The 24,425-nt window shown below is 42.7% G+C and overlaps 1 protein-coding gene across 8 annotated transcripts in view; it reads left to right on the plus strand.

Moving 5' to 3' along the window:
- Positions 1–24,425, plus strand: part of LOC102940647 (golgin subfamily A member 6-like protein 1) — a 45,918-nt gene that overhangs the window by 18,220 nt on the left and 3,273 nt on the right. For all 8 annotated transcript variants that reach the window (XM_037894721.2, XM_037894719.2, XM_037894720.2 and 5 more), the window contains 5 exons: positions 5,977–6,161; positions 8,119–8,273; positions 10,268–10,430; positions 20,790–20,948; positions 23,533–23,700. In XM_037894721.2, coding sequence (XP_037750649.1) covers positions 5,977–6,161; positions 8,119–8,273; positions 10,268–10,430; positions 20,790–20,948; positions 23,533–23,700 — 830 coding nt within the window. The remainder of the gene's footprint in view (positions 1–5,976; positions 6,162–8,118; positions 8,274–10,267; positions 10,431–20,789; positions 20,949–23,532; positions 23,701–24,425) is intronic.

Raw genomic sequence — 24,425 nt, forward strand, 5'->3', positions numbered from 1 at the left:
GCTGCTAAAGGCAGTTCCTTCCTCTCTCTTGCCCTGGAAGGAGAGCCCCTGTCCTGGTTTGGTACTAGTAGTCATCCCCATCATCCACACTGGGGACCCAAACCACAGTAGAACAAGCATTTTTACCTACTAATTGGCAAAGCAAATGTAGACACCTGTTTAGGAAGTCCCTCAGGCTAATGCAATTGGTCTGGTTTGAAAGGGATGATGTCAGAATAATTACATAAGAAAGAGTGTTTCTTGTAAGATGTGGATTTATATTTTTCCTCTAGGATAAAATATAAATTTATGTCTATCTTGGTTAAGTGTATTGTATTCCAGTGGGAAAAATGCACAGTACTTGCCATATACTAAATAATTAAAGGTATGATTGCTTAACTTATAGTACTCCGTGGAAATATATTATTTATCTTCCAACTGAATCCTGTTAATTCTTAAACCATTTTTAGCTGTGTTCATCTGATTACACTAGGTTGACATTAGGTTACACTAATTCTTAAGTCTAGTTTTGAGCAATGCTGACAATTACTGTATTGTACTTTATATGTAATTGTGATGGTAATATATACCCCAAATATATGTACAAAAAAGCCCATCCTTAGCTGAACCAGGAAGGGGACAAATCCATTGACTGGCTGAGCAGGAAAGCCTAGACCATAGAGACTGCTGGAGGTGCCAGGCCAGGACAGAGGAGCTGACAGCTGTGTCCCATTAAGATGCTAGAAGGCAGAGTTGACAACTCTACTGCCTAGTCAGGAAAGCCATAAAAGCTGAGGTTCCCAGTGTAGAGTATCTTTTTCCCAAACAAAGAATTGAATTAGACGTGCCTGGAAAAGGGAATTTTTTTTCCTCATTTTTCAGCCCAGTGAATTGAAAGACTAGAATTGATTGGCTACCTTGCTGATAGGGGAACCTCTCTAGTATAATTCCCTGTCTTTAGTTAGGTCTCTTAGCCATAAAAGAAATTTTGAGACCTTAATTTCTACCTGCAGCAGTCCCAAATACTGGGAGGAAGGGAGAGGCAGGGCTGTTGTTTGTTTTTTGGTTTATGTTTTCAACCCTGGCTGCTTAAAGGAATGATGTTTCCAAATGCAAAGAGATAAGCAGTGGCCCTAGTCCAGTGGTGTTAATTCTTAATGGTAATATGATTAATTAGATGTCTGTGAAGGATTTTAGACATGAAAAGGCAGTATATAAGTATGAAGGTTACTGGGTTTGTACATGAACATATGTAAATATTGCAGAATTCATACAGGTTAATGTCACTTTTCAGTGCATGATCACTAGAGTATAATTTAAATTTTCTATACTATATATATGAAGTATATAAATGGGTTCTGTACCTCAAGTGTTCCAAGAATATTGTTGAACAATTTTTTCATATAATAATAGAGGGCAATCAAATAAAACATTCACAGATACAGTATGCAATTTACTGCTTGCTAAGATGATGTTGAAAAGATTTACCTTTAGTTTTTCTTTTAGTGAATATGGATATGTTTTGCACAACAGCTGTGAATAGGGCAGTTTTAATGCATTCTTAGTTGCATCCAATTCTAGTCACGTGAAAAAGGAAAAAAGATGATCATAGAGACGTAAAGAAAAAAGGGGATTGGTGAATTTCAAGCAAGTTTAATCTACAAATGTCTGTTATAGTAAACTATAACTGTACGTTTTTTCCATAGAACCACAGAGGTTCACATGCAGCTTAAACAGCATTGCAAAATGTGACTTTTTTGAAAGGCTCTTAAAAAATATATTTGGCACCATCAAGTGGTAAGGTTGGGTATTGCCACTTCAGATTAACAGTTCATTGTGCTAAGCAGGGAAAAGCCAGATCAAACTTCATAGTTAGGGCCCTACCAAATTCACAGCTATGAAAAACGTGCCACAGACCATGAAATCTGGTATCCCCCTGTGAAATCTGGTCTTTTGTGTGCTTTTACTCTATGCAGTACTATACAGATTTCATAGGGAGACCGGTGTTTCTCAAATGGGGGGTCCTGACGCAAAAGGGAGTTGCGGGGTGGGGGGGTCTCAATTTTATTTTAGGGGGGTTGCAGTATTGTCACCCTTCCTTCTGCACTGCCTTCAGAGCTGAGCAGCTGGAGAGCAGCAGCTGTTGACCAGGTGCCCAGCTGTGCAAGCAGCAGTGCAGAAGGAAGGGTGGCAATATCATACCATGCCATCCTTACTTCTTGTACTACTCCCGGCAGCAGCTCTGTCTTCAGATTTGGGCTCCTGGCCGGCAGCTACCGCTCTCCAACTGCCCAGCTCTGAAGGCAGGGCCACTGCCAGCAGCAGCGCAGAAGTAAGGGTAGCAGTACCGCAACCCCCCTCCCCTTTCAATAACCTTGTGACCACCCCACAACTCCTTTTTGGGTCAGGACCCCTACAATTACAACACCATGGAATTTCAGATTTAAATAGCTGAAATCATGAAATTTGTGATTTTTTTTTTTTTAATCCTATGAATGTGAAATTGACCAAAATGGACCATGAATTTGGTAGGGCCCCCACTCATAGTAATATGCAACATAACTATACATACATGGAGGACTTCTTATTTTTTGTTTTGTTCAGCTGTATTTTCTGGGCTTTCTTATTAAATCAAACCAAAAAATTGCCTGAAGTAAAATGTTTGTGTTTTAAGGGTAATTTTCAGAAAATCTTCTTACATTAAGGGTATGTCTACACTGTGATTTAAAACCCACAGCACCTAGTCTCAGTGCCCAGGTCAGCTGACTTGGGGTCACAGGGCTATAAAATTGCAGTGTAGATGTTTGGGTTGAGCCTGGAGCCCAATCTCTGAGACTTTCCCACCTTGTGAGAGTCTGAGAAGTCAGGCTCCAGCCTGAGCCCGCACTTAGATGCTGTAATTTTATAGCCCAGCAGCCCAAGCCCCGGGAGCCTGAGTCAGCTGACCCGGGCCAGCAATGGGTGTGCCATAGGGTATGACTACACTTCAATAAAAAAAAAAAAAAACCTAACAGTTTTAGGGCTAATCAAGTATGCTTTGTCTAGCTAGAGTAACTGGGCTTGGTGCTATGAAGATGCATGAGAGTGTGGGGCAGGATGACGGAAGAAATCTTTCTCATTTTATCAGGAGACAGAGGTGAATGAGTACAGACACAGGGATGGATTACAGCAGCAGACAGCAACTTTATTCATGTAGCACCTCTCCTCACAGCTGTCTGTCCCATCTACCCATGCCAGACGTTCATGTGGCCCAGAATGGGTTTAGTGGGCTCCCACCACATAACCCATATTTCTCCTCAGCCTACCCCTAAGACTCAGTTCACTCTGCTGAATCATCTCATACACATGCCTCAGAAGGGAGACAGAGGGTACTAAAAGCGGGACCTTGATCTGTGAAGACTTTAGGTATCCCCTTTTCTTAAGGTCCACTAGCCAAATTCCAGATCTGTTTTACTTCTGGTAGCTGGCCATTTTGGCCTTTTATCTGCACTGGGCACAGTCTACAAGTTCCAACAAGCTAAACAATCACACAAAGTACTGATATTAAATTCTAAATCCTATTTCTATTTAATCTAATTGTGCTGTTCTTGATGCTGTGAGGAAAGTGGAAAAATCTACCTTGTCTCTGACAGTTTGGCTCAAATGGAAACCCCAAAACAGGTGATCAGTAAAAACCACAGTATCCTAACAGAGAGCAGGGTGGAATAGGAGCTAAAATTGAAATAGGAGTTTCCAAAAATGGTAAAACCATTGGCCAGGGTTTAAATTAATGAGAAGGGAGAGGAGGAAGCTGATCAGCTCCCATCTCCCTCTGGCTGTCAATGGGAAGCAGAGAGCTCATGAGGCAGGAGTGTCTATCCCTGTTTCCCTCCGGTAGGCACTTCCTCCACCGTTTTTTCACAGAACTTGCCCCCCTTCCTGCAGATTCAATTGAGTTTTCCACCTGTTGAGCCAGGTGGATGATATTCAACCTTTCCCCAGGCCCTGGGCTGTTCTAGCTGTTGCAGCTTTGAGACTGAAGCAGAACCTGTGGCCTTATCACTTGAGGATCCTGTGACCCTGCCCCCACCTGTTCTCTGGTCCCAGTTAGCTTCTGAAGACCTTAGCTACATGCTGTAATTGAGCCAGATCTTTCAAATTATTTGTAATGTGTTTGAATTGCAATAGTGCCCTGAATGTGGTAGACACTATAGACACACTTATGGAGATGCATTGTCCCTGCGTTAAAGAGCTTATGTTCTAAAAAGACAAAATAAATATATTGAGAGGTAGGAGAAATAGGAAAAATGTATAATGTTTCCCTTGTTTTATTTTATTAAACTTATAACCAATTCCCAAGTGCCCCCATGTCATTATTAGTTTGTAATTCTTATTCATGTTGTTACATGTATTTAATATCCCCCAAGTTCCCCTCTTCTCTTTGAACAAGAAAACATAAAAGAATCATATCTAGGACTGGAAGGGGCCTCTACAGGTCATCTAGTCCAGTCCCCTGCACTGAGGCGGAACTAAGTATTAACTAGACCATCCCTGAGAGCTGTTTGTCTAATCTTTTCTTAAAAACAGCCAGTGACAGAGGTTTCACAACTTTCCTAGGTAACATGTTCCAGTGCTCAACTACCTGTACAGTTAGGAAGTTTTTCCTAATGTCTAACCTAAATTTCCTGTGTTACAGATTAAGGCCATTACATCTTGTCCTGCCCTCATTCGATAGGGAGAACAATTTATCACCCTTCTCTTTATATCTACCTTTTACATACTTGAAGACTGTTATGTCCCCCCTCAGTCTTGTCTTCTCCAGACTAAACAAACCCAATTTTTTCAATCTTTCCTCATAAGTCGTATTTTCTAGACCTTTAATCATTTTTGTTGCTCTCCTTTAGACTTTCCCCAGTTTGTCCACATCTTTCCCAAAATGTGGTACTCTGAATTGGATACAGTACTCCAGCTGAGGCCTTGCCGGTGCTGAGTAAAGTCGCAGAATTACTTCTTGGGTCTTGCTTACACATCCTAGAATGATGTTTGCTTTTTTTTTTTTTTAACTCATATTTAGTTTGTGATCCACTATAACCCCCAGATCCTTTTCTGCAGTACTACTTCCTAGGCAATCATTTCCCATTTTATATTTGTTTGATTATTTCTTCCTATGACTAGTGCCTTGCATTTGTCCTTATTGAATTTCATCCTGTTTATTTCAGACCATTTTTCCAGTTTAAGATCATTTTGAATTCTGATCCCTTCCTCCAAAGCACTTGCAACCCCTCTCAACTTGGTATAGTCCAGCAGACTTTATAGCAGTACACTCTATGCCATTATCCAAATTATTTATGAAGATATTGAATAGAACTGGACCCAGGACAGATCCCAATGTGACCTCACTCGATATGCCCTTCCACCTTGACTATGAACTATTAATAACTATTCTCTGAGGGCATTTTTGCAACCAGTTATACACTCACCTTATACTAGGTTTGTCTATGCTATATTTCGCTAGTTAGCTAATACAAGGTCATGTGAAACAGTATCGAAAGTCTTCCTAAAGTCAAAATACATCAAATGTACTGCCTCCCTTTCCCCACCATCCACAAGGCTTGTTATCCTGTCAAAGAAGGATATTAGATTGGTTTGACATGATTTGTTCTTGACAAATCCATGTTGACTGTTACTTGCTGAACATATAAACCTGTTTTATTTGTGTAATTTTTTTAAAATACCTTGTTGTTCCTCATTTCCAATTCCTCATGTAGAGGAGAGTAATAAATGCAGTAATCATGCGTCATTTCAGTTAGCACCACTCTGGATACGTGTAGCAGTTAGTGTGTTAACTTGATTAAAGAAATAATTGACCCACATTGGGTCAAATAATATGTAGTTAACCTGCATGATTGCTATATAAATATTTGTAATGTAAGCAAACATTGCTGAAAAATAAAAATGTTGACCTATCTATGCTGAAAAAAACTTGAAACCATTAAAATCCCTCTTTCCTTTCTTTAGAACTTCATTCTAGAGAGAAGCAGACTTTAGTAGAGGAGATCATACAACTGAAGAGAAGAAAGGAACAGACAGACGGACAGGCCTCTGAAAAGGAAATGGAGCTATTGCGTGCCAAGCAGGAATTAGAACAGCAACAAACCAGCCTGAGTACTTGTGAACAGAAAATCCTTGTGATACAGTCAAAGGTACACTGCACAGTATCATTGTTTTATTACATCAGTCAGCAGCATTTATGGGATTTTTATTTCTTGTGTATGATGTTAGGGGAGAGGTTTTAATAGGAATAAGTTATATATTTATTGCTGTTAATATAGCGGATGGAATTCAGTTGATCAGAAAAACATTTTTATTATTGTCTATTAGCAATTTAGATTCTCATTGTTAAATCTACAGCTATTATAATAAAAACTTTTCATAATACACTGAAAAATCATGCTATGAGCTTTGTGTGGAATCACTATTTTATTATGACTAGGGGTCTGATCCTGCACTGTAGTGAGTGTCCTCAAACTCCACTGACATTTTTCTGAAAATGGTACAGAGGCTATGAATAAGGGAGTCTAGATGAGCCTCAGGGGAACTGATTTGTACCACCTTGCACATCACCTCTGAATTCAGCCATCCCCGCCCCCCGAAATGAATTCACACCCAGCACATACTTCTTATTTCATTAGCAGTCAACCCACAATCAGCAGAGAGTCCAGCCTACCACACCTTGCCCCCTCAACATTTCCAGTACAACATGTTTTATGAGGCCTTTCCAAGTAGAGTTATACCACAATGTTCATAGTATTCCCTGTACTTAGTATTGAAAGGGATACTGTGAATATCACAGTAACATGAATTACCTGCAGAGGTAATGGTGACTGCTATATGGTTCAAATGAGTGGATTGAGTTTTAAACCTTGATCCCGCAATGACCTTTGCATCCACCTGGGGACTTAAAGGCCTAATCCTGCACCACTGAAAATACTGGGAGTTTTGCATTGACTTCAGCTGGCACAGGACTGATCCTGTAGAGTGTAAATTCCTTGTGGTAAGGTCTCTGACTTCCTATGTGTTTGTAAATTTCTTAGCACAATGGGGAGCTAGTCTTGGTTGAAGCTTCTGAGTGCTGCAATGTTCTAAATAATAATAAATGACAATATTTGGCTAGGAATATATTTGTTGAATTCAATCTGTGTATTTATATAAGGCAATAAAAACAATTTAAATATTTTAGGATACTTTTGTGATGTCAAAGAAACAACAAAAAAGCAACAAAAATGCAAAGTAGTATTAGCAGGGTTTAAAAGGTACTAATGCTTTATCTAAATTGTATTTCTCCAACTAGTCTGAAGTTCACTACTTGCATATTGTAAATGACTGTATAGAAAATATGATGAATGGCCCAGCACAATTTTTTCTTCAGGAACTGCTACTAGTTTATATATAATGCCAAGGCAAATTCAAATATACTATATAACTATTATATAAATCCCAGTCCATGAAATGTGTACACACATATAGTCCAGTTGAGTTCAATAGGATTACTCGTGCATTAAATTGTTGGCATGTATAAGTGTTTGCAGGATGCTAGTAACCCCTTTCTTATCTTCATTTTCCCCCATCTGTTTTTTCAGTATTCTGGTAAGTGGTACTTCAAATAAACAGTAGTTCATTGATCAAATATTTGTATGTGTGGTGAAATTTGATGGAGACACTTACTTGAATTGGAAAAAAAAAGTTTTTGTTGATCAGGAAATGTTAAAATAATAGACATGTAAAAATATGTATTCCATGCTCTCACTGTAAGTAAATTTTCTCAAGCATCCATATAATAAACCCTAACCACATACATGCAAACACCACATTCATCAGCTGAGATTGAATTTAGAACTTTTAGCACCAAAAGCACAAGCCCCTACCACTTGAGCTTTATGTACCTGGTCATGAGTCATCATATAAAGCTGGTAAGACAATAAAGGAATCAGACTGCTGGACAGTTTTGCAGTAGTCAAACTAAAACCAGATTACTTTTTGGAACTACTTAATGAGTGATGTATGTTTTGCAGTTATTTTAGAAATAAACATAAAATAAGCCTGAATCTCAGTATTCATTCTGCTCTAACTTTGTCTCCTTTTATGTATGTGGACACCAAGTTAAAGCAACGGTCAGAGCAGCAGACGGCAGTAGAGTTCCAGCTTTCTGAAAAGAGAAAGGAACTTATGAAAGTGCAGTTTGCTGTGCATGAAATGGAAGACAAAATATTTAAAAAAACAGCAATGATGCAAGACCAGATCACACATGGCATCAGGTATTAGCCAAAGTATTTGGCAGTTTTTCGACGGATGGTCAGGTATCGATGATTTGGAATTTACTAACCCATTAAGCTTTAGGTTACTGGTTTCTGTCTTCACTACGGATTGGGTCACTTTAAGCTGGCACCCATTTTCTGACACATTGCAGGAAGTCATGATGTACTGCTTTCAGTTCATCCTCATCTACCGAAAGATGTTACACTCTGTTGGCTTTTCAGCAGAAAGACAACAGAGAAAATGGACATGTTGAAACAAAAGGTGTTCTCTCTCTCATCCACAGAGGTAGTCCTTTCAGTTCAGGATTGACTAACACAAAGTGTAAGAGAGGTTGCACGGTAGCTCCACTTGTAGCATTTTAAGGGATAAATGGTTAGTTTTAGTCCCCATAGTTAATAATTTAGCACCCTTCAGGAATTTGCTTGATTTGAAAATTAGAGGGTTCCTTCTGGGGAAGAGCAGCCAATTGGAACTACTGCAGGAAGCAAGTGGAGCTTTCTCCCTCTCCCCTCAGGAGCAGACACGATTCTCACAGGAAGGGAGGAGGGAACAAAAAGAGCCCAGCAGCTCAGGGCAGCTTTAATCAATCCCCCCTCCACTTCTGTGAGCAAAGAGACAGCTCTTCTCTGCACACCTTCCCCGCTTCCCTCTAACATCTGGCCTGGGAAGGGGCAGAGGGGCTGAAGAACTCCTGGGTCTGCCCCACTCACTCAGCCGGGAAGGGGAAGAAAAGAACACTGCATCAGCCCTTGCCTCTGGCTTGGGAGAGTGGGCTGAAGAGCCCCAGGAATAGGAGAAGCAGTGGTGAGGCTGGGGGAATTCTTCTTGAGTTTCTCTAAAAGGCAACATTTTATTTTTCCTTCTCAGCTGTGAAAAATAATGAAAAAGTGAACATTAATCCTAAATAATTATTCTAAAAAGTAATCATTGCACCTGATTGGCTCAACAGAGACGTAGTAAACTAAGGGAGTATATGTGAACTGGGAAATACAAGGGACAGGATGGAGAAACGGGGGTGTATGAGAGCAGGGGAACATGGGAGACATGGGGAGGGAAACTTTTCTGTGTAGGGGGAAACAGGTACAGGAGAAAGAGGGAGACTGGAGCTGTGTGTGCAGGGGAATGTGAGGTGTAGGAGGGAGGGGGCAAGTAGAGGGTATGTGTGTGGGCAGGGAAAAGAGGAGTACATGTGGAAGGGGAAAACTAGGGTGTGCACTCCAGCTATTTTGTGCTGCTCTGGCAATGCAAAACAGCTTAACTGACCAGTATTCTCTTGTTGCTATGCAGTGCTTGAGATGCCCCAAATCAGTCAGATCAAATCTGACCTCAAAATATAACATAAAAATGATTGAAGATTGATAGTACAGACTTTCAGATCTTTAGAAATGTCACATGGTAGCATTCTGAGGGGCGATTCTTGTTAGTGTTCAGGTATGAAATTTTTAATAGTTGTAACTGATTTTATCATTTTTACTTGAGTATCCTGAGGGCTTTTAAATTGTGTAATATATTTTACTTGAGTAGAGCTAATTTCCTCAATTTCCTTTTTTTGAGAGAAAAAGAGAATATGTGTGTGTGCACATACATTACAGTAATTCTCCATTGTTACAACAGTATGCCCTTCTACAAGCAAGATGTGCCTTGCTAGTGATTCATCCTTGTTTTTAGAGTTAATTCTTAATAAACAGAGCTAGATAGATTGTATAATATAACTCACAATGTTAGGTTGCTTTTTGCCAGATTTAGGATACAAAGTATATGGAAAGGGCTGATTTTAATGAGATAATTCAGAGTATTCAGAAAGCTGTATAAAATGTCCTAACATTAAGATCCTATTATACAAACCTTATAATTGGATCCTAATGTTAGGACATCTTATACAATTTTCTGAATAATGTCATATATATCTTTTAAAAATATGGCTTGTCATTTTCAGATGGAACAATTTTTAACAATTAATAAATATTATTTTTTCTGCATTTTTTTTTATCAGAAGTGAGATAAGTTTTCTTCTTCAGCAACTGAGAGAGAAAGATCTACTGGCAGAGCAGGATCGTTTCTTAAGAAGCAAAATGATGGATGATTATGCATCCCTGACTGCAGAGAATGCTGTGCTGCGTTCCGAGCTCTTGGAACTTAACAAGCAACTGAACATAGTAAGAATGGGATAGGGAATGACCAATTGGTCATATATATATATATTTTTTGAAAAAACAAAACACTAACAAACAGTTAAATGCTATGAAGACAGCATAGATTAACATGATGTTCCTTTTCCACTGCCTTACGTTAAAATAGCTAAGATTCTATATTTTTACATTTCAGTAATGTTCAGTCTACACTCAGTTCACTTTTCTTAGTAAAATAAACAGTTGAGACTACAAAGGAAATCTGATCCAAATTAGAGAACATCTTAAAATTTCTGAAGGCACATGATAAAAGTAGGCGATTAAATTCTCTTTTTTCCTCCCTCTCTAGAGTGGTAAACTGCTATTGTTTTTTAAATATGAACACATCAGCATGCAATTCAAACTGAGAAATTAGCATTTTTATTTAAATATGTATGTTCTTGTTAAATCAGCAGTTCCCTGAAGCTTGCATTTGCTATTTCTATCTGTAATGCTTTGGCCTAATTTTCACCTGAGATGTTGCTTAAAGACTTCCCTCTGCCTTTTAAATTCCATTTGATGGCAGTGACTTCTGAACCCTAAGCAAAAAATGCTACAGCAGTCCTCCATATGTGGGATAGGTGTGAAAAAACAAAGAAGGTTAAGAAGTACTGAATTGACCTGCCCTCAAATATAGAATGAGTTTCAAGTCATTAATTGGAATGAGGTTGTAGAACATAACTGAAAGATGAAGACAATTTTTCAAATGATACATTGCATTCTTTTTCAACTCCTGAGACATTTGGGCCAGATTCATCAAAAGTTTCATGGAAGCGTCTTTGAGCCTACTTCTCATTTCTTCTCCCTGTATCTGGGTTCCTAAATACTCCATACCAAGCGGCTCCTGGGCTTTCTGTGGCCCTGCCAATATTGGCCAAGTGTATTTGATCTCACTGTAGGTGCATGTGTGCCCCATGCATGCGAGTTCAGAATCTATGAATAGCAGCACCTCGGCACTGCGGTTAGAGGAAATCTATTCTTTCTTCCCTTCTCTTGACTACGTTTTCTTGCTGCACCCCATCCCATCGAGCTGGAGATCTTCACCACCTTGCTCAACAAGATCAGAAGCTTGTTCATCCCTTCAGATCAAAACCACTCATTTCAGAGCCCCCAGCTTACCCATTGCAGAGATGGGAATGGCCCAGCCAACAATATCTTAACCAACCCAGTCAACCTAGTCAATCTTATCCATAACAGCTCTCCACCATGGCCATACGGGACTAACCAGGGCTCATCTTCCAGAGCCTCCAGAAGTGAGTCCCCCTTCCCAGTATCTCCCGAACATAGAAGGTCTCATTCTTCTTTGGCCTTAGTTTCAAGACCTCCCACAGAAGCTCATAGGAATGGGAATGAAGAACTCCTGAATAATGAAAAAGAGTCCGGTTCCAAACCACTGGACTAGGGCCCTTCAGCTTCTCCCAAAGACCCATCATTATCATCATTTGCCAAGGAGGCGGTCTCTTTGTCTGCAGTACCAGCTCCTGTTAATTTCGAGCTTTTCAATAGCTGCTGCCTTGAATTGCTGACACGGAGGACTGGGACCCTTGTGATCAAGGAAAAGCCCCATAAATTATTGGGTATTCTCCACATGTTAGCAATGCCTATATATGAAAGCATTTTAGAGCCAGCTAAATATCTCTGGCAAACCCCTGCTATATTTACCCCAACTACAAAGCAAGCAAGAAAAAAAGATACCAAATTCCAGTGAGGGGCTTTGAACAATTCTGTACACATCCAATCCCTCAATCTCTGGTGGATTGTGTGGTCTGGGAGAAAACTTGTCTTTGATAGGCTAGGCTGACTACTCCCCCAAAAGACCCCAGTTAGCTAGATCTCTTTGGAAGGAAAGCTTCCTCCTCCATTTTGTTCAAACTACTTATAGCAAACTAACAAGTGTTATTTGCTAAGTATCTCCCTTTGTGAACAGCATTCCTCCAGAAGCCAGGGAGAAATGAAAGGGCAACTGGAAGCAAAAACATCTCTACATGTGGCTCTGGACGCTTCTGATATCACAGTTCAGTCCACGGCCATGGAAGTTATAACAAGGAATGACTAGTAGTTTTAAGTGTCATGCAAAGAGGCACAGAACACCATAGAAATCTTTCCCTTTGTTTAGCAATTCAACAAAAGGGGCCTTACTCGAAGGAAGCCCTTCAGATACCAATCTCAACCCAGAGTACCTGCTTACTCTTTAACAACAGCCTACTGATTATCCTCTGATTATCCGTGTTCTTTCAAAAAAGGCTTACATAGTCACCAGTCACCCTGTGGCATCATCAAGATAGCAGGGTTGGCATAAATGTTAAAAGTCACAACCTAGACAGACTAGAGTTGTTTTTGAACCCTATCTTTGGATGCCATCTTTCCCTATTCTACAAGACTTTGACTGGAATAACTACCTTAAAGTGGATACTAAAAGTCATCTCTCATGGCTAAGGCTATGTTTTAGTCACAGGTATTTTTAGTAAAAGTCATGGACAGGTCACAGGCAGTAAACAAAATTCGCAGCCTGTGACCTGTCCATGACTTTTACTATACCCCTAACTAAAACTTGGGCAAGGGGGTCGCAGGTGCTGGGGAGCGGCCTGGGACTCCCACTGGTGCTGGGGGGCACAGGGGCAGGCGGTGGCACTCAGCCCAGGACCCAGTTGGTGCTGGGGGGCTGGGATGGGCAGCAGCACGTGGCCTGGGACCCCCGCTGGTTCTGCGGGGATGGGCTACGGCCTGGGAGAGTTGGCACGGGGAGGGTTGGGGGGGCTGGCAGGCTCCCTACCCGGCTCCAACTGGCATGTCCCTGCAGCTCCTAGGGGGGCTCTGTGTGCTGCTCTCACCATGAGCGCCATCTCCGCAGCTCCTGTTGGCCAGGAGTCGCAGCCAAAGGGAGCTGGAGGGGCGGCGCCTGCGGTTAGAGCACCTAGCCCCCCTCCGCCTAGGAGCTGCAGGGACATGCCAGTGGGAGCCAGGGAACTCCCCACCCCAGGTAAGCACTGTCCCGCACCCCAACTCTCTGCCCCAGCCCTAAGCCCCCTCCCACACACCCAAAATTCTGCTGCTGGCCCAGGGGCTGCCTAGCACTTGTCATGGAAAGTCACGGGATCTGTGATTTCCATGACCTCAGTGACAGACAAGCAGCCTTCCTCATGGGTACTGTGTTCACTACCAGTCTCTGCCTCCTTCCCATCCCCATCAAGCAAGACATCTTTATATGGAATCAAGGTCTCATGTATGTATTGCCTCTGATCTCTCTGATACCCAGAGTGATATGGAAAGTCAGACAGGATGTAGCTACGCTGATCCTGATAGCCAGAATTGCCTTGGCCAATAAGGAGCTAATGGCTCTCCTCCAAACGTCCACTCAGCCTTCAACTTCAGATTGTCCAGGCATAATAATCATAAAATCATAGGACTGGAAGGGACCTCAAGAGTCATCTAGTCCAGTCCCCTGCACTCATGGCAGGACTAAGTATTATCTAGACCATCCCTCTCAGGTGTTTGTCTAACCTGCTGTTAAAAATCTCCAATGAAGGTAGATTCCACAACCTCCCTAGGCAATTTATTCCAGTGCTTAACTTCCCTGACCATTGGGAAGTTTTTCCTGTTGTCCAACCTAAACTTCCCTTGCTGCAACTTAAACCTATTGCTTCTTGTCCTATCCTCAGATGTTAAGAAAAACAATTTTTCTCCCTCCTCTTTATAACAACGTTTTACATACTTGAAAACTGTTATCATCTCCCCCCGCCCCCATCTTCTCTTTTCCAGACTAAACAAACCCAATTTTTTCAATCTTCCAACATAGGTCGTTTTCTAGACCTTTAATCATTTTTGTCACTCTTCTCTGGACTTTCTCCAATTTGTCCACATCCTTCCTGAAATGTGGTGCCCAGAACTGGACACAATACTCCAGTTGAGGGCTAATCAGCGTGGAGTAGAGAGGAAGAATTACTAAGTGTCTTGCTTACAACACTCCTGCTAATATACCCCAGAATTATGTTTGCTTTTTTTTGCAACAGCGTTACACTGTTGAATCATATTTAGCTTGTGATCCACTATGACCCCCAGATCCCTTTCCGCAGTACTCCTTCCTAGGCAGTCATTTCCCATTTTGTGGGTGTGTAACTGATTGTTCCTTCCTAAGTGGAGTACTTTGCATTTGTCCTTATTGAATTTCATCCTATTTACTTCAGACTATTTTTCCAGTTTGTCCAGATCATTTTGAATTTTATTCCTATCCTCCAAAGTATTTGCCACCCCTCCCAGCTTGGTATCGTCCACAAACTTTATAAGTGTACTCTCAATGCCATTATCTAAATCATTGATGAAGATATTGAACAGAACTGGACCCAGTACTCATCCCTGCAGGACCCCACTCATTATGTCATTCCATGCATAATATTGCAGGTCAAATTCCTAATCCCAAACCCTGGATGTAGGCTTGTTAAGTGCTACTCAGAGAGACTTCACTATAGATACAAGGAAAATCCAACTGCAAAGCAGGAAGCCCTCCACGAGAAAAACTTAGTCCTCAGAGTGGAAAAGGTTTTCAGTTTAATCATGTCAAGACAACCTTGATCTTTGGAGGCTCCTTTTCCTAAGATCCTTGATTACATCCTGCATCTTTGGACTCTGTCAGTTCCATTTAAGTCCACCTTGCAGAGATTTTTGGCATGCCACTCTCACATCCAGCAATATTTTCCCAACCTACTGTAACCTGATTTTTAAAAGGATTGCTTCACACTTATGAATCAATTAGGAGGAGCCCAATCTATGTGGGATCTTAATGTTTCCCTTTCAGGTCTCATTCTTTCTGGATGGTGTCTAGACTTTATTCTTGTGACTGACCATTTGGTCACCATTATGTCAGTCACAAGGGTCAGCGAACACTAAGCTCTCCTCCTTTTTGGAATTCCCTCAGAGACCTCTTTCACTCAGCTTCTCAAGAACTCAATTCGACTCTGGACTTCATCACTCATGCGTCTTTATTTGGCATACAGCAAAGCTACACTGAGTTGATCAGACTCAAACATAGGAGGTGGTTGCAGGGTACTTCACAGATCCAAAGGTACACAGAAACCCTCCTCCTTTATATACATTTGCACATCTCATTAAATTTACTGTACATTGCATCACATGTTTTGGGATTGGCTTGGTTACTTTGCAAGAACCAATTCCCATACAGCATGCTTAGTCCACATGCTATCCATGTATGACTTTACTCTTTACCTCATCCTTATGCTTTCCTGACACATCTTATCCATTTTTATCTTGTTCTTAGTAAATGGTTCCCTAGGTGTTTCTCCTCTTATGTTAGCTAGCTCAGACATTCTGTCTCTAGTGCATTGACCCATTTACTTATCCTAGTTAGCAAAAACATTCTGTTTTCAGCCTGCTGATCTATTTACCTCCCTAATCTTGTCTTCCAAGAAATGAGGCCTCTCCTATGTTTAATTATTCATATCAAGCCAGGCGTACAACACTCCTTACACAAATTTCAACAGAGATAAGGCGTTGTTGAGACCTCATTCTAAGTTTATTCCCAAAGTTGTTTCAGATTTTCACTTAAATGAATCTATTTATCTCTTCATTTTCTTTCCAAAACCAAAAATTGTGCTTCTAAAGAATGAGCCATTTCTTCCCAGAGAATATTTAAATTGATTACGCAGTATATTTCAATATTTTATCACATGGCTGATAACACTCATTCCTTCCAATATCAAAGCTCATTCTACTAGAACTCAGGCTGCCTCAGAAATCACCATATCTGAGATCAGCCATTAGGAATAATCCCCTTGACCTGGCCACAAAATCAGATGACAGATTTGGGTGGGTATTGTTAAAATGACAGTTTAGGTAGTGGCAGCTAGGACTCCTTAGTAACTGAGGGGATGGCAGCTGCTTAATCAGATGTGAAGGTACTAGATAAATGATTAGTTTTTTACATTTTCATTGCCAGTGTGTTGGTTTTTAAAAGAAAAATATTTTAGCATCTGAGAATATTTGCAGCAAGTTAGTAAGAATTTCCGGATATGTAAGATAAATCTTGGCTAAACTTCCTTGACTGACTCCCTTAAAAAGGACTCCTAAGAGTTTTTTTTTTTTTTCCTCCAAATCCAGTTGTGTAGTTTATTTTTACCTTCTATAGAAACAAAATCAGTTCTTCTCAAGTCGTGTCCCTATGAGTGCTCTACTGTAGGTGTGTTTGTGTTCCTGCACTGCTGACTGGAGAACTTTGGTAGCTGTGTCCATTAGGCCCACACACGTGCAGTCTCTCCTTGTGCTGCACCACAAAGCTATCCAGTTCATGCAGGCAAACCTCCCTCAGTTCCTTCTCAACTGCCCTAGCTAGAGATGGAGGCATTAGCAGTCCGTTAAGACCATTGTTTAATGTTACATACCTATAGTTAGTCTCCTAGTTCTAGTTGTAGTCATAGTATTCTTATCCTTCTCCTTATTTTACCCTTGGGGGAAAAAAAACAACCCCCCCACCCTAAACCTTTAATTTCTTTCCCACTTTTTGTCCTCATCAGGGACCCTTTCCCGCAATGGGCTATGCCCAGTCCACCAGACTTCAAGAAATGCCTTACTTGTAAAGTGGCGATCCCAGTTGCAGACAAGCACTCCGTGCATTTGCTGCCTCAGGGAAGGCCACATACAATAAAAGTGTGGTCTTTGCCAACAACTCCCGCCAAGATCCCTCAAAGATGGAGAGATCTGCCATGAGATCATCATGGAGGGAGCTCTCCGACTCCAGTCGCCTGGTAGATGTGAGTCTTCCCCACAGCCTTCTATAGCTAAGGGCTCTGGGTCAAGGAAACAGGCTATGGACCCCTCTCATAAATACTCTAAGAAGAGAGTGGGAAGGCCCCACAGTGAGCCCCAAGATAGCCATAAGTGATCACCATCTTGCTCAGTATCATTGGCACTGCCAGCACCAAGACCATCTCAGTTCAGCACCCATGGGTCAGGGAAACCCAAAACTGGCACCATTGTCAGGCCCACGGACCTGATGGGCATGGGCACCGAGTCATCGGCACTGAAGGACAGGATAAGCACTCCTCTAAAAAGACGCTCTCAGTGTACGACTCCACATCAGCACCACCAGCGATGGCTTGCTCGGTACAGAAGCGACCAGTGCAGACAAGATTCTCCCTTCCCTTCTCCTTCCTCCCAGGCACCACCACCAACACTGGGACGTATCGGTACCCCATTCCAGAGACCTCTGCATGCCAGATGCACTAGAGTCTCTGCCCCTCAGTGCCGAGACCTCTGCACCGAGCCTCTGCTGAGTGCAGGAAGTATCCTTGCTGCCATGCCATGCTCCTCCACTCTCTAGCAGGTGTTCAGACAGTGAATCAGAGGAAGTAGTGTTGCATTACTCCTCTGGAGCTCCATATGGTTGTCACTACCAGAAGAGCCCAAGGATATACCCGCAGATGGCCCCACTGCCACTATCTTGGTTACCCATGGGCACCACCACTGGGCTCTATGCCACCACTACTCCAATGGCCATATTGGGAACCTTGGGCAGCGCACCACCAGCATGCCTCTCAGGCTTCGAGCCTCACCTGAGAACCCTTGAGGCACACCCCCTTGGCCACAGCATCCAGGGCTTCAGAACTGCCTTAAGACATAGACAAACAGGAAGCCGGTACCGAGGAGGAAGTGACACCGAGGATCATATCCTCTTCTCCAGCTGAAGCTGTCATGCCTTCCCCACTATCTCTGACAGACGACTTTTGTCTTTTCCAGGAGCTGGCAAAGAGAATGGCAAAAACTCCCTAGACTTGTAGAAAGACCCAGCCAACATTTGCAAGGGGATCCCCTTCTCACAAGCATCGCCATTGTTGCTCCTCACCACCGACACATCATTCATAGGGTGGAACGTGCATTTAAACAGCCTCACAATGCAAAGGGTCGCCCACAGAGATAGCCCTTCACACCAATCTCGAGCTAGAGAGGTCAGGAATGCCTGCACCCATTTCCTCCAACTGATAACCAGATCATGCACAAAGATCCTAACAGACAACATAGCCTGCATATACTACATCAATCAGCAAAGGGGGAGCCAAGTCACCCTCCCTATGCACAGAAGCAATGAGGCTATAGAATTGGTGCATCTCCTACAACGTTACGCTTTCTGTGGCTTACCTCCTGCACGCACAAAACTCGACAGTAGGCAGTCTCAGTCACAAATTCCCACACGACCACAAGCGGCAGATACACCCGACAGTACTTCACAACCTATTCAGACAATGGGGGACTCTGTCCACAGACTTATTCCCTGAACAAGAAATGTTCATGCTATTGCTCCAGAGCAGGGATGGGACAACATTCCCTGGGTGATGCTCTCCTCCTCCCCTGGGACAGGGTCCTTCTCTGTGCCTTCCCCCCATTACTCCTATTGCTGAATGTCCTGCTGAAAATAAAAAGGGATGGAGCTCATGTCATTTTGATTATCCATTTGGTCGAGACAGACTTAGTGGTACCCTTACCTGTCACAGCTCGCGATGTGCCCGCTGATCTCTCTCCCGGCCATTCTGCATCTCTGTTAGAACAGAGGATGTACCTGGAATTCCACCTTGGGGATTTTCTGCCTCAAGGCTTGGCTACTGCTTGGTTCCAACACCTAGAAAGCTCCTGTTCGAGAGGTACAAGAGGTTCTATTACATAGCAGAAAGTCCTCGACATGACATAACTTACCTGCAGAAATGCTCCAGGTTACAGATTTGGTGCATGACCCAATAAATCTCCCCAACATCTGCGACTCTTCCACATTATTCTTTGACTCTAAAAAAGTCAGGTCTATCTTTAAGCTCTCTTAGGGTCCACCTAGAGGCTATAACAGCTTTTCACCAACCTGTAGAAGGGTACTCCATGCTGTCACACCCAACCACTAAGAGGTTCCTCAAGGGTATAGTAACCTCTTCCCTCAACCTGTAATTGCCAGGATCACCTTTGGAGCCTTTCTTAAAAATCAGCATTACCTTAGTTACCCTGCAGTCATCTGGTAGAGGCTGATTTAAGTGATGGGTTACATACCACAGTTAGTAGTTCCTTCAGAACTCTTGGGTGAATACCGTCTAGTCCTTGTGACTTATTACTGTTTAATTTATCAATTTGTTCCAAAACCATCTTTGTTGACACCTCAGACTTGAGACAATTCCTCAGATTTGTAACCTTAAAAAATGGTTCAGGTGTGTAAAGACCAATGCAAAGAATTCATTTAGCTTCTTCCCTCAACATCCTTGTCTTCCTTGAGTGGTCCTTTAGCACCTTCATCGTCCAGTGGCTCCACTGATTGTTTGGCAGGCTTCCTGCTTCTGGTTAAAAAATTGCTGTTGTGTTTTGAGATTTTTGCTAGTTAGTCTTCAAAATCTTTTTTTCTAAAATATATGTAAGTGTAATATTAAAGTTATGTATCTATACTGAAAATTATGTTCTTAAGGTAAGCCAGGCCACCAGGAGGTGACATGCCTTGGACAGGTTCCATCAGGCAAGGAGTAATAGACAGTTATCTTTCTGTGTATTGTCCACTTTGCAATGGAAGCCTATTTGTATTGAGCCTGAAACTAATGAAGAGACTGTGAAATCATGAGAGAAAATCTGCATGAAAAAAATGAAACCACAAAGGGATATCCTGTTTGAGTAAAGACTTTTGGGGAATAACTGGGGACTACTGAGGCACACCAGGGAGATGAACTGTCAGTGTCTTCTGTCTTATGAAAGGAGGGCTATAGCCAACCTGGCTGGAAAACACTGCGAAGACTTTGGGTGAGCTAAACTTCATTAGACAGGAAGATATCTTGTTAATTAATCCTAGGCTGTGGAATGTGTGTTACGATTTTTTTTTTACAGGTAATCATTTGTTTCCAATACTTTTACTTGTGACTTCTCAAATCTCTATTCTTTAAATACTTGATATTTGTTTTCACTATAAACATATCTAAGTGCTGTGTGTTAAGAAGAGATGTGACCTAAGGTCTAACTGGTAAGATGGGGGTACTGTTCCTTTTGGGAACAGCAAATCTCTTAATTCTGTGAGTGTCTATTGGACTAGGGGCTGGACAGTCCAGGGAGATGCTCAGATGGCTCAGGTTTTGGAGAGTGCCTGTCACTAACCTGCAGAGGTTATAGCAGAGCCTGCATAGGCTAAGAAGGGAGTGCTTGCATTACCTGTGGCCAGTGGAGTCAGGGAACTGACAAATGGCAGGCACAGGCAAGGCTTCCTCATGCTAAGAACAGGTGGTAGCGAATTCCTTCATAATCCTGGGGGCTTCTAGGAAGCATCACAACAATCTTACTTCATTTTAATATATTTTGATCCAGTTGTGCTTTTATGATGTATTTCAGGAGAGAGCCCTCAGGGAAGAGAGTTATACATTTCAGTCTTCCAGCTTTACTCAGCTTCTCACAGTAAAAGACCAAGAAGAGCATCTGAAACATGAGATCAAGATGCACCAAGAGCTCTTGCAGCAGGAAAAGAAAAACTTGCAAGACCTTATGGAAAAGGTTGTCTCTGACTACACTGGCTTTCTAAATGCATCTTCACTGTTCACCCAAAGATAGGGAATCATATTCTTTTCTACTAGATTCGTTTGTTAAGAAGAGGTATATTCCACTCTGCTTGCAGGACCTGATCCAGCTCCCATTGAAGTCAACAGGAGTCTCTTCATTTATTTCAATGGGAAATGGAACAGATCCATAGTGCTCTGCCTTACTAATTGAAGGAAGGCCTAGTGGTAAGATTTATTTTTTCCATTTATGGTACTGCTGACCCAGCACCATGAATCAAAAGTGTACTGGTTCTTTCTGTTTGGAGCCGTTTTATTTATTATTCAGAGGTCACGGGCCTCCAGAAGCCATGACTCCAGACTCTTTCTCATGATCTGAAGTTGGAGTCATCTCTTCATGGCTGACTTTGCCATTCTGGAGTCACTGTGTTTTATCCCAGTTTTCCTGTGACTCCTGCTATATGTAGCTACCATTGCAGCACTTTCCCACTTTTCAGAAAGACAGAATATGCAGACATCTCCAGGGATGCTGTCAGCCAGTTCGGGGGTTTGCCTTCAAGTAATAGCACCCTTTTTTTTTTGTTGTTGCCTTCAGATCTTGGTGTTTTTATGTGATTGCATAATAAGTCATTAATACAAAATAACCAAGTCCCTGGATTGAATCTTCTTTCTAGCTCTGATTATAGCTAAGGCTCCATTTTAGTCACGGGTATTTTTAGTAAAAGTCGTGAACGGGTCATGGGCAGTAAACAAAAATTCACAGCCCATGACTGTCCACGACTTTTACTATATACCCCTAACTAAACCTTGGGCCAGGGGGCTGTGGGTGTTCTGGGGAGGCGGCCTGGGGACGCGGCCCGGGACCCCCACTGGTGCTGGGGAGGGAGGGTTGGCGGGACTGGCAGGCTCCCTGTTCAGCTCTAACTGGCATGTCCCTGCAGCTCCTAGGGGGAGGGGCAGCTGGAGGGCTCTGTACGCTGCCCCCACCACAAGTGCCAGCTTCGCAACTCCCATTGGCCGGGAACCGCAGCCAATGGAAGCTGCGGGGGTGGTGCCTGCAGGCATGGGCAGCGCACGGAGCCCCCTGGCCCTTACGCCTAGGAGCTGCAAGTACATGCTGGTGGGAGCCGGGGAGCCCGCCCAAGGTATGCACCACCTCATACCTCAACCCCCTGCCCCAGCCCTGAGCCCCCTCCCACACACCCAAACTGCTGCTGCTGGCCCAGGAGCTGCCCAGCTCGGGCAGCCCCTGGACCAGCACCAGCTGCTGCAGAAGTCACAGAGGTCATGGAAAGTCATTGAATCCATGACTTCCATGACAGACACGTAGCCTTAGTTATAGCTCTTGAAGAAAATCAGTGTTGATTTATTATTGTTGCAGCTAATGGCATTATGAGAACTGCTCCCTGTTATAATAAAGGTAACAGCAAATACTACTTCTAAGGAAGCTCTGAATATCACTTAACAAGTCTTTAGTCCTTTTGATATAGTAGTAGTATTATCATAGTACCTAGTCATGGACCAAGTCCCCATTGTGCTAGGTACTGAACAAACACAAAATAAAGAAGTGGTGTAGCAGCTCTCTGGGGATCCTAAGGATATGTCCACACAGCTGCTGGGAGCAAGTCTTGCAGCCTGGGTTGACAGTCGCATGCTAGAGGGGCTTGAGTGAGCATGCTAAAAATAGCTGCATAGACATTGCTTTGACATTTAAGCTCCAGCTCAGGCCCTGAAGCCCACCTCCCTCCCTATGCTGGAGCACAGGCTCTGAAGCCTGAGCTGGAACATCTGTCTCCATTGCTATTTTTAGCACGCTAATGTGGCCCCACTAGCACAAATCTGTAGACTCAGACTGCAAGATTTGCTCCCAGCAGCTATGTAGGCAGACCCTAATTATCCCAATTGGATACCATGCAGCAAGTCTGTCTGAGGACAAAAATAGAGCTCTGATAACTGGCCCTGAGTTTGGTAATTAGTTGGCAAATAAACCCACTACTGCAAAGTAATTGTCATATATAAAACCAAGCTGGAATGGGAAAGTAGTTCTGGATTCTCACGCCCCAGGCCAGCAGAACACAGACTTGTCATGGAGGTGATGGGTTTATTTGGTAAAGAGGTTGTAAGCTGCAGTTAGTTTAACATTCTGTTTAATTTATAGTTCACCATTCACAGTGCTCCTAAAAGTTGGTCACAGTCTGAAAGTAACATTTGTTGATGCTGGCTGCATGTGGGTAGGTGCATAATGAGAAAAACTATGTCTTTAGGTCTCCGAAGTGAGGAAGACCAAACTTTGATTGCAGATGCTTGATCCCAGAGAGTGATCCCAAGCTCAGAAATCAGTATCACCCTTTACTTAAATTGGAATTTGATTTTTTTGTTTGTTTGTTTTAGATAAACAAAATATGGGAGAGGTAATCCCAAATGTTCCAAAAGCTTACATAACAGGAAGCATTTCTGTAAGGAGTCACTGAAATTGAAATTGAAAAATATTCCAGCTTGCGTGGGCTTGTGCGTGTACATAGTTAGCATACATATATATTTTTGTCTTTTATGATCTTGACCCTGGCTTGTTCTTCTCACAGATTCATATTTTGGAACAAGGAAGCACATCTCTTGATTTAAATGTTGCAACAATATGTAGTCAAATAGCTGAAATGAAGGGTATGCTGGACAAAGAGGAACAGGATAATATTGAACTCCAAAGAGATAAAGCTTTGTTGGTAGATCTTGTATCTAGTTTACAAAACCAGGTAAATTGCTTTGTCTAATCTATATGATGAAATCGAACCTTAAAATAAACATAGGGCCCAATCTAACTTTCATTGAAGTGAGTGGTAGACTGATTAAATGATTTAGTGCATTCCCACAGTCCCTGATAGGTAAGGCCCTACCAAATTCACAGCCATGAAAAATGCGTCAAGGACCGTGAAATCTGGTCTTTTGTGTGCATATTTCACAGGGCTGACCAGAGTTTCTCAAATTGGGGGTCCTGACCCAAAAGGGAGTTACAGGGAGGTCACAAGATTATTTTTGGGGGGTTGCACTATTGCCACCCCTACTTCTGCACTGCCTTCAGAGCTGGGTGGCCGGAGAGCGGCGGCTGTTGGCCAGGTGCGCAGTTCTGAAGGCAGCACCCTGCCAGCAGCAGCACAGAAGTAAGGGTGGCAATACCGTACCATGCCATCCTTACTTCTGAGCTGCTGCCTTCAGAACTGGGCGGCCGGAGAGTGGCGGCTGCTGACTGAAGACCCAGTTCCATAGGCAGTGTAGAAGGGTGGCAACACCATACCATGCCATCCTTACTTCACTGCTGCTGGTGTCGGCTCTGCCTTCAGAGCTGGGCTTCCAGCCAGCAGCCACCACTTTCCAGCTGCCCAGCTCTGAAGGTAGCGCCGCCGGCAGAAATAAGGGTAGCTCTACTACAACCCCCACCTACAATAACCTTGCAACCCCCCCACACACCCCCTCCACACAA

The sequence above is a fragment of the Chelonia mydas genome, chromosome 3 (genome assembly GCF_015237465.2).
Source record: "Chelonia mydas isolate rCheMyd1 chromosome 3, rCheMyd1.pri.v2, whole genome shotgun sequence".
In the NCBI taxonomy this organism is placed as follows: Eukaryota; Metazoa; Chordata; order Testudines; family Cheloniidae; genus Chelonia; species Chelonia mydas.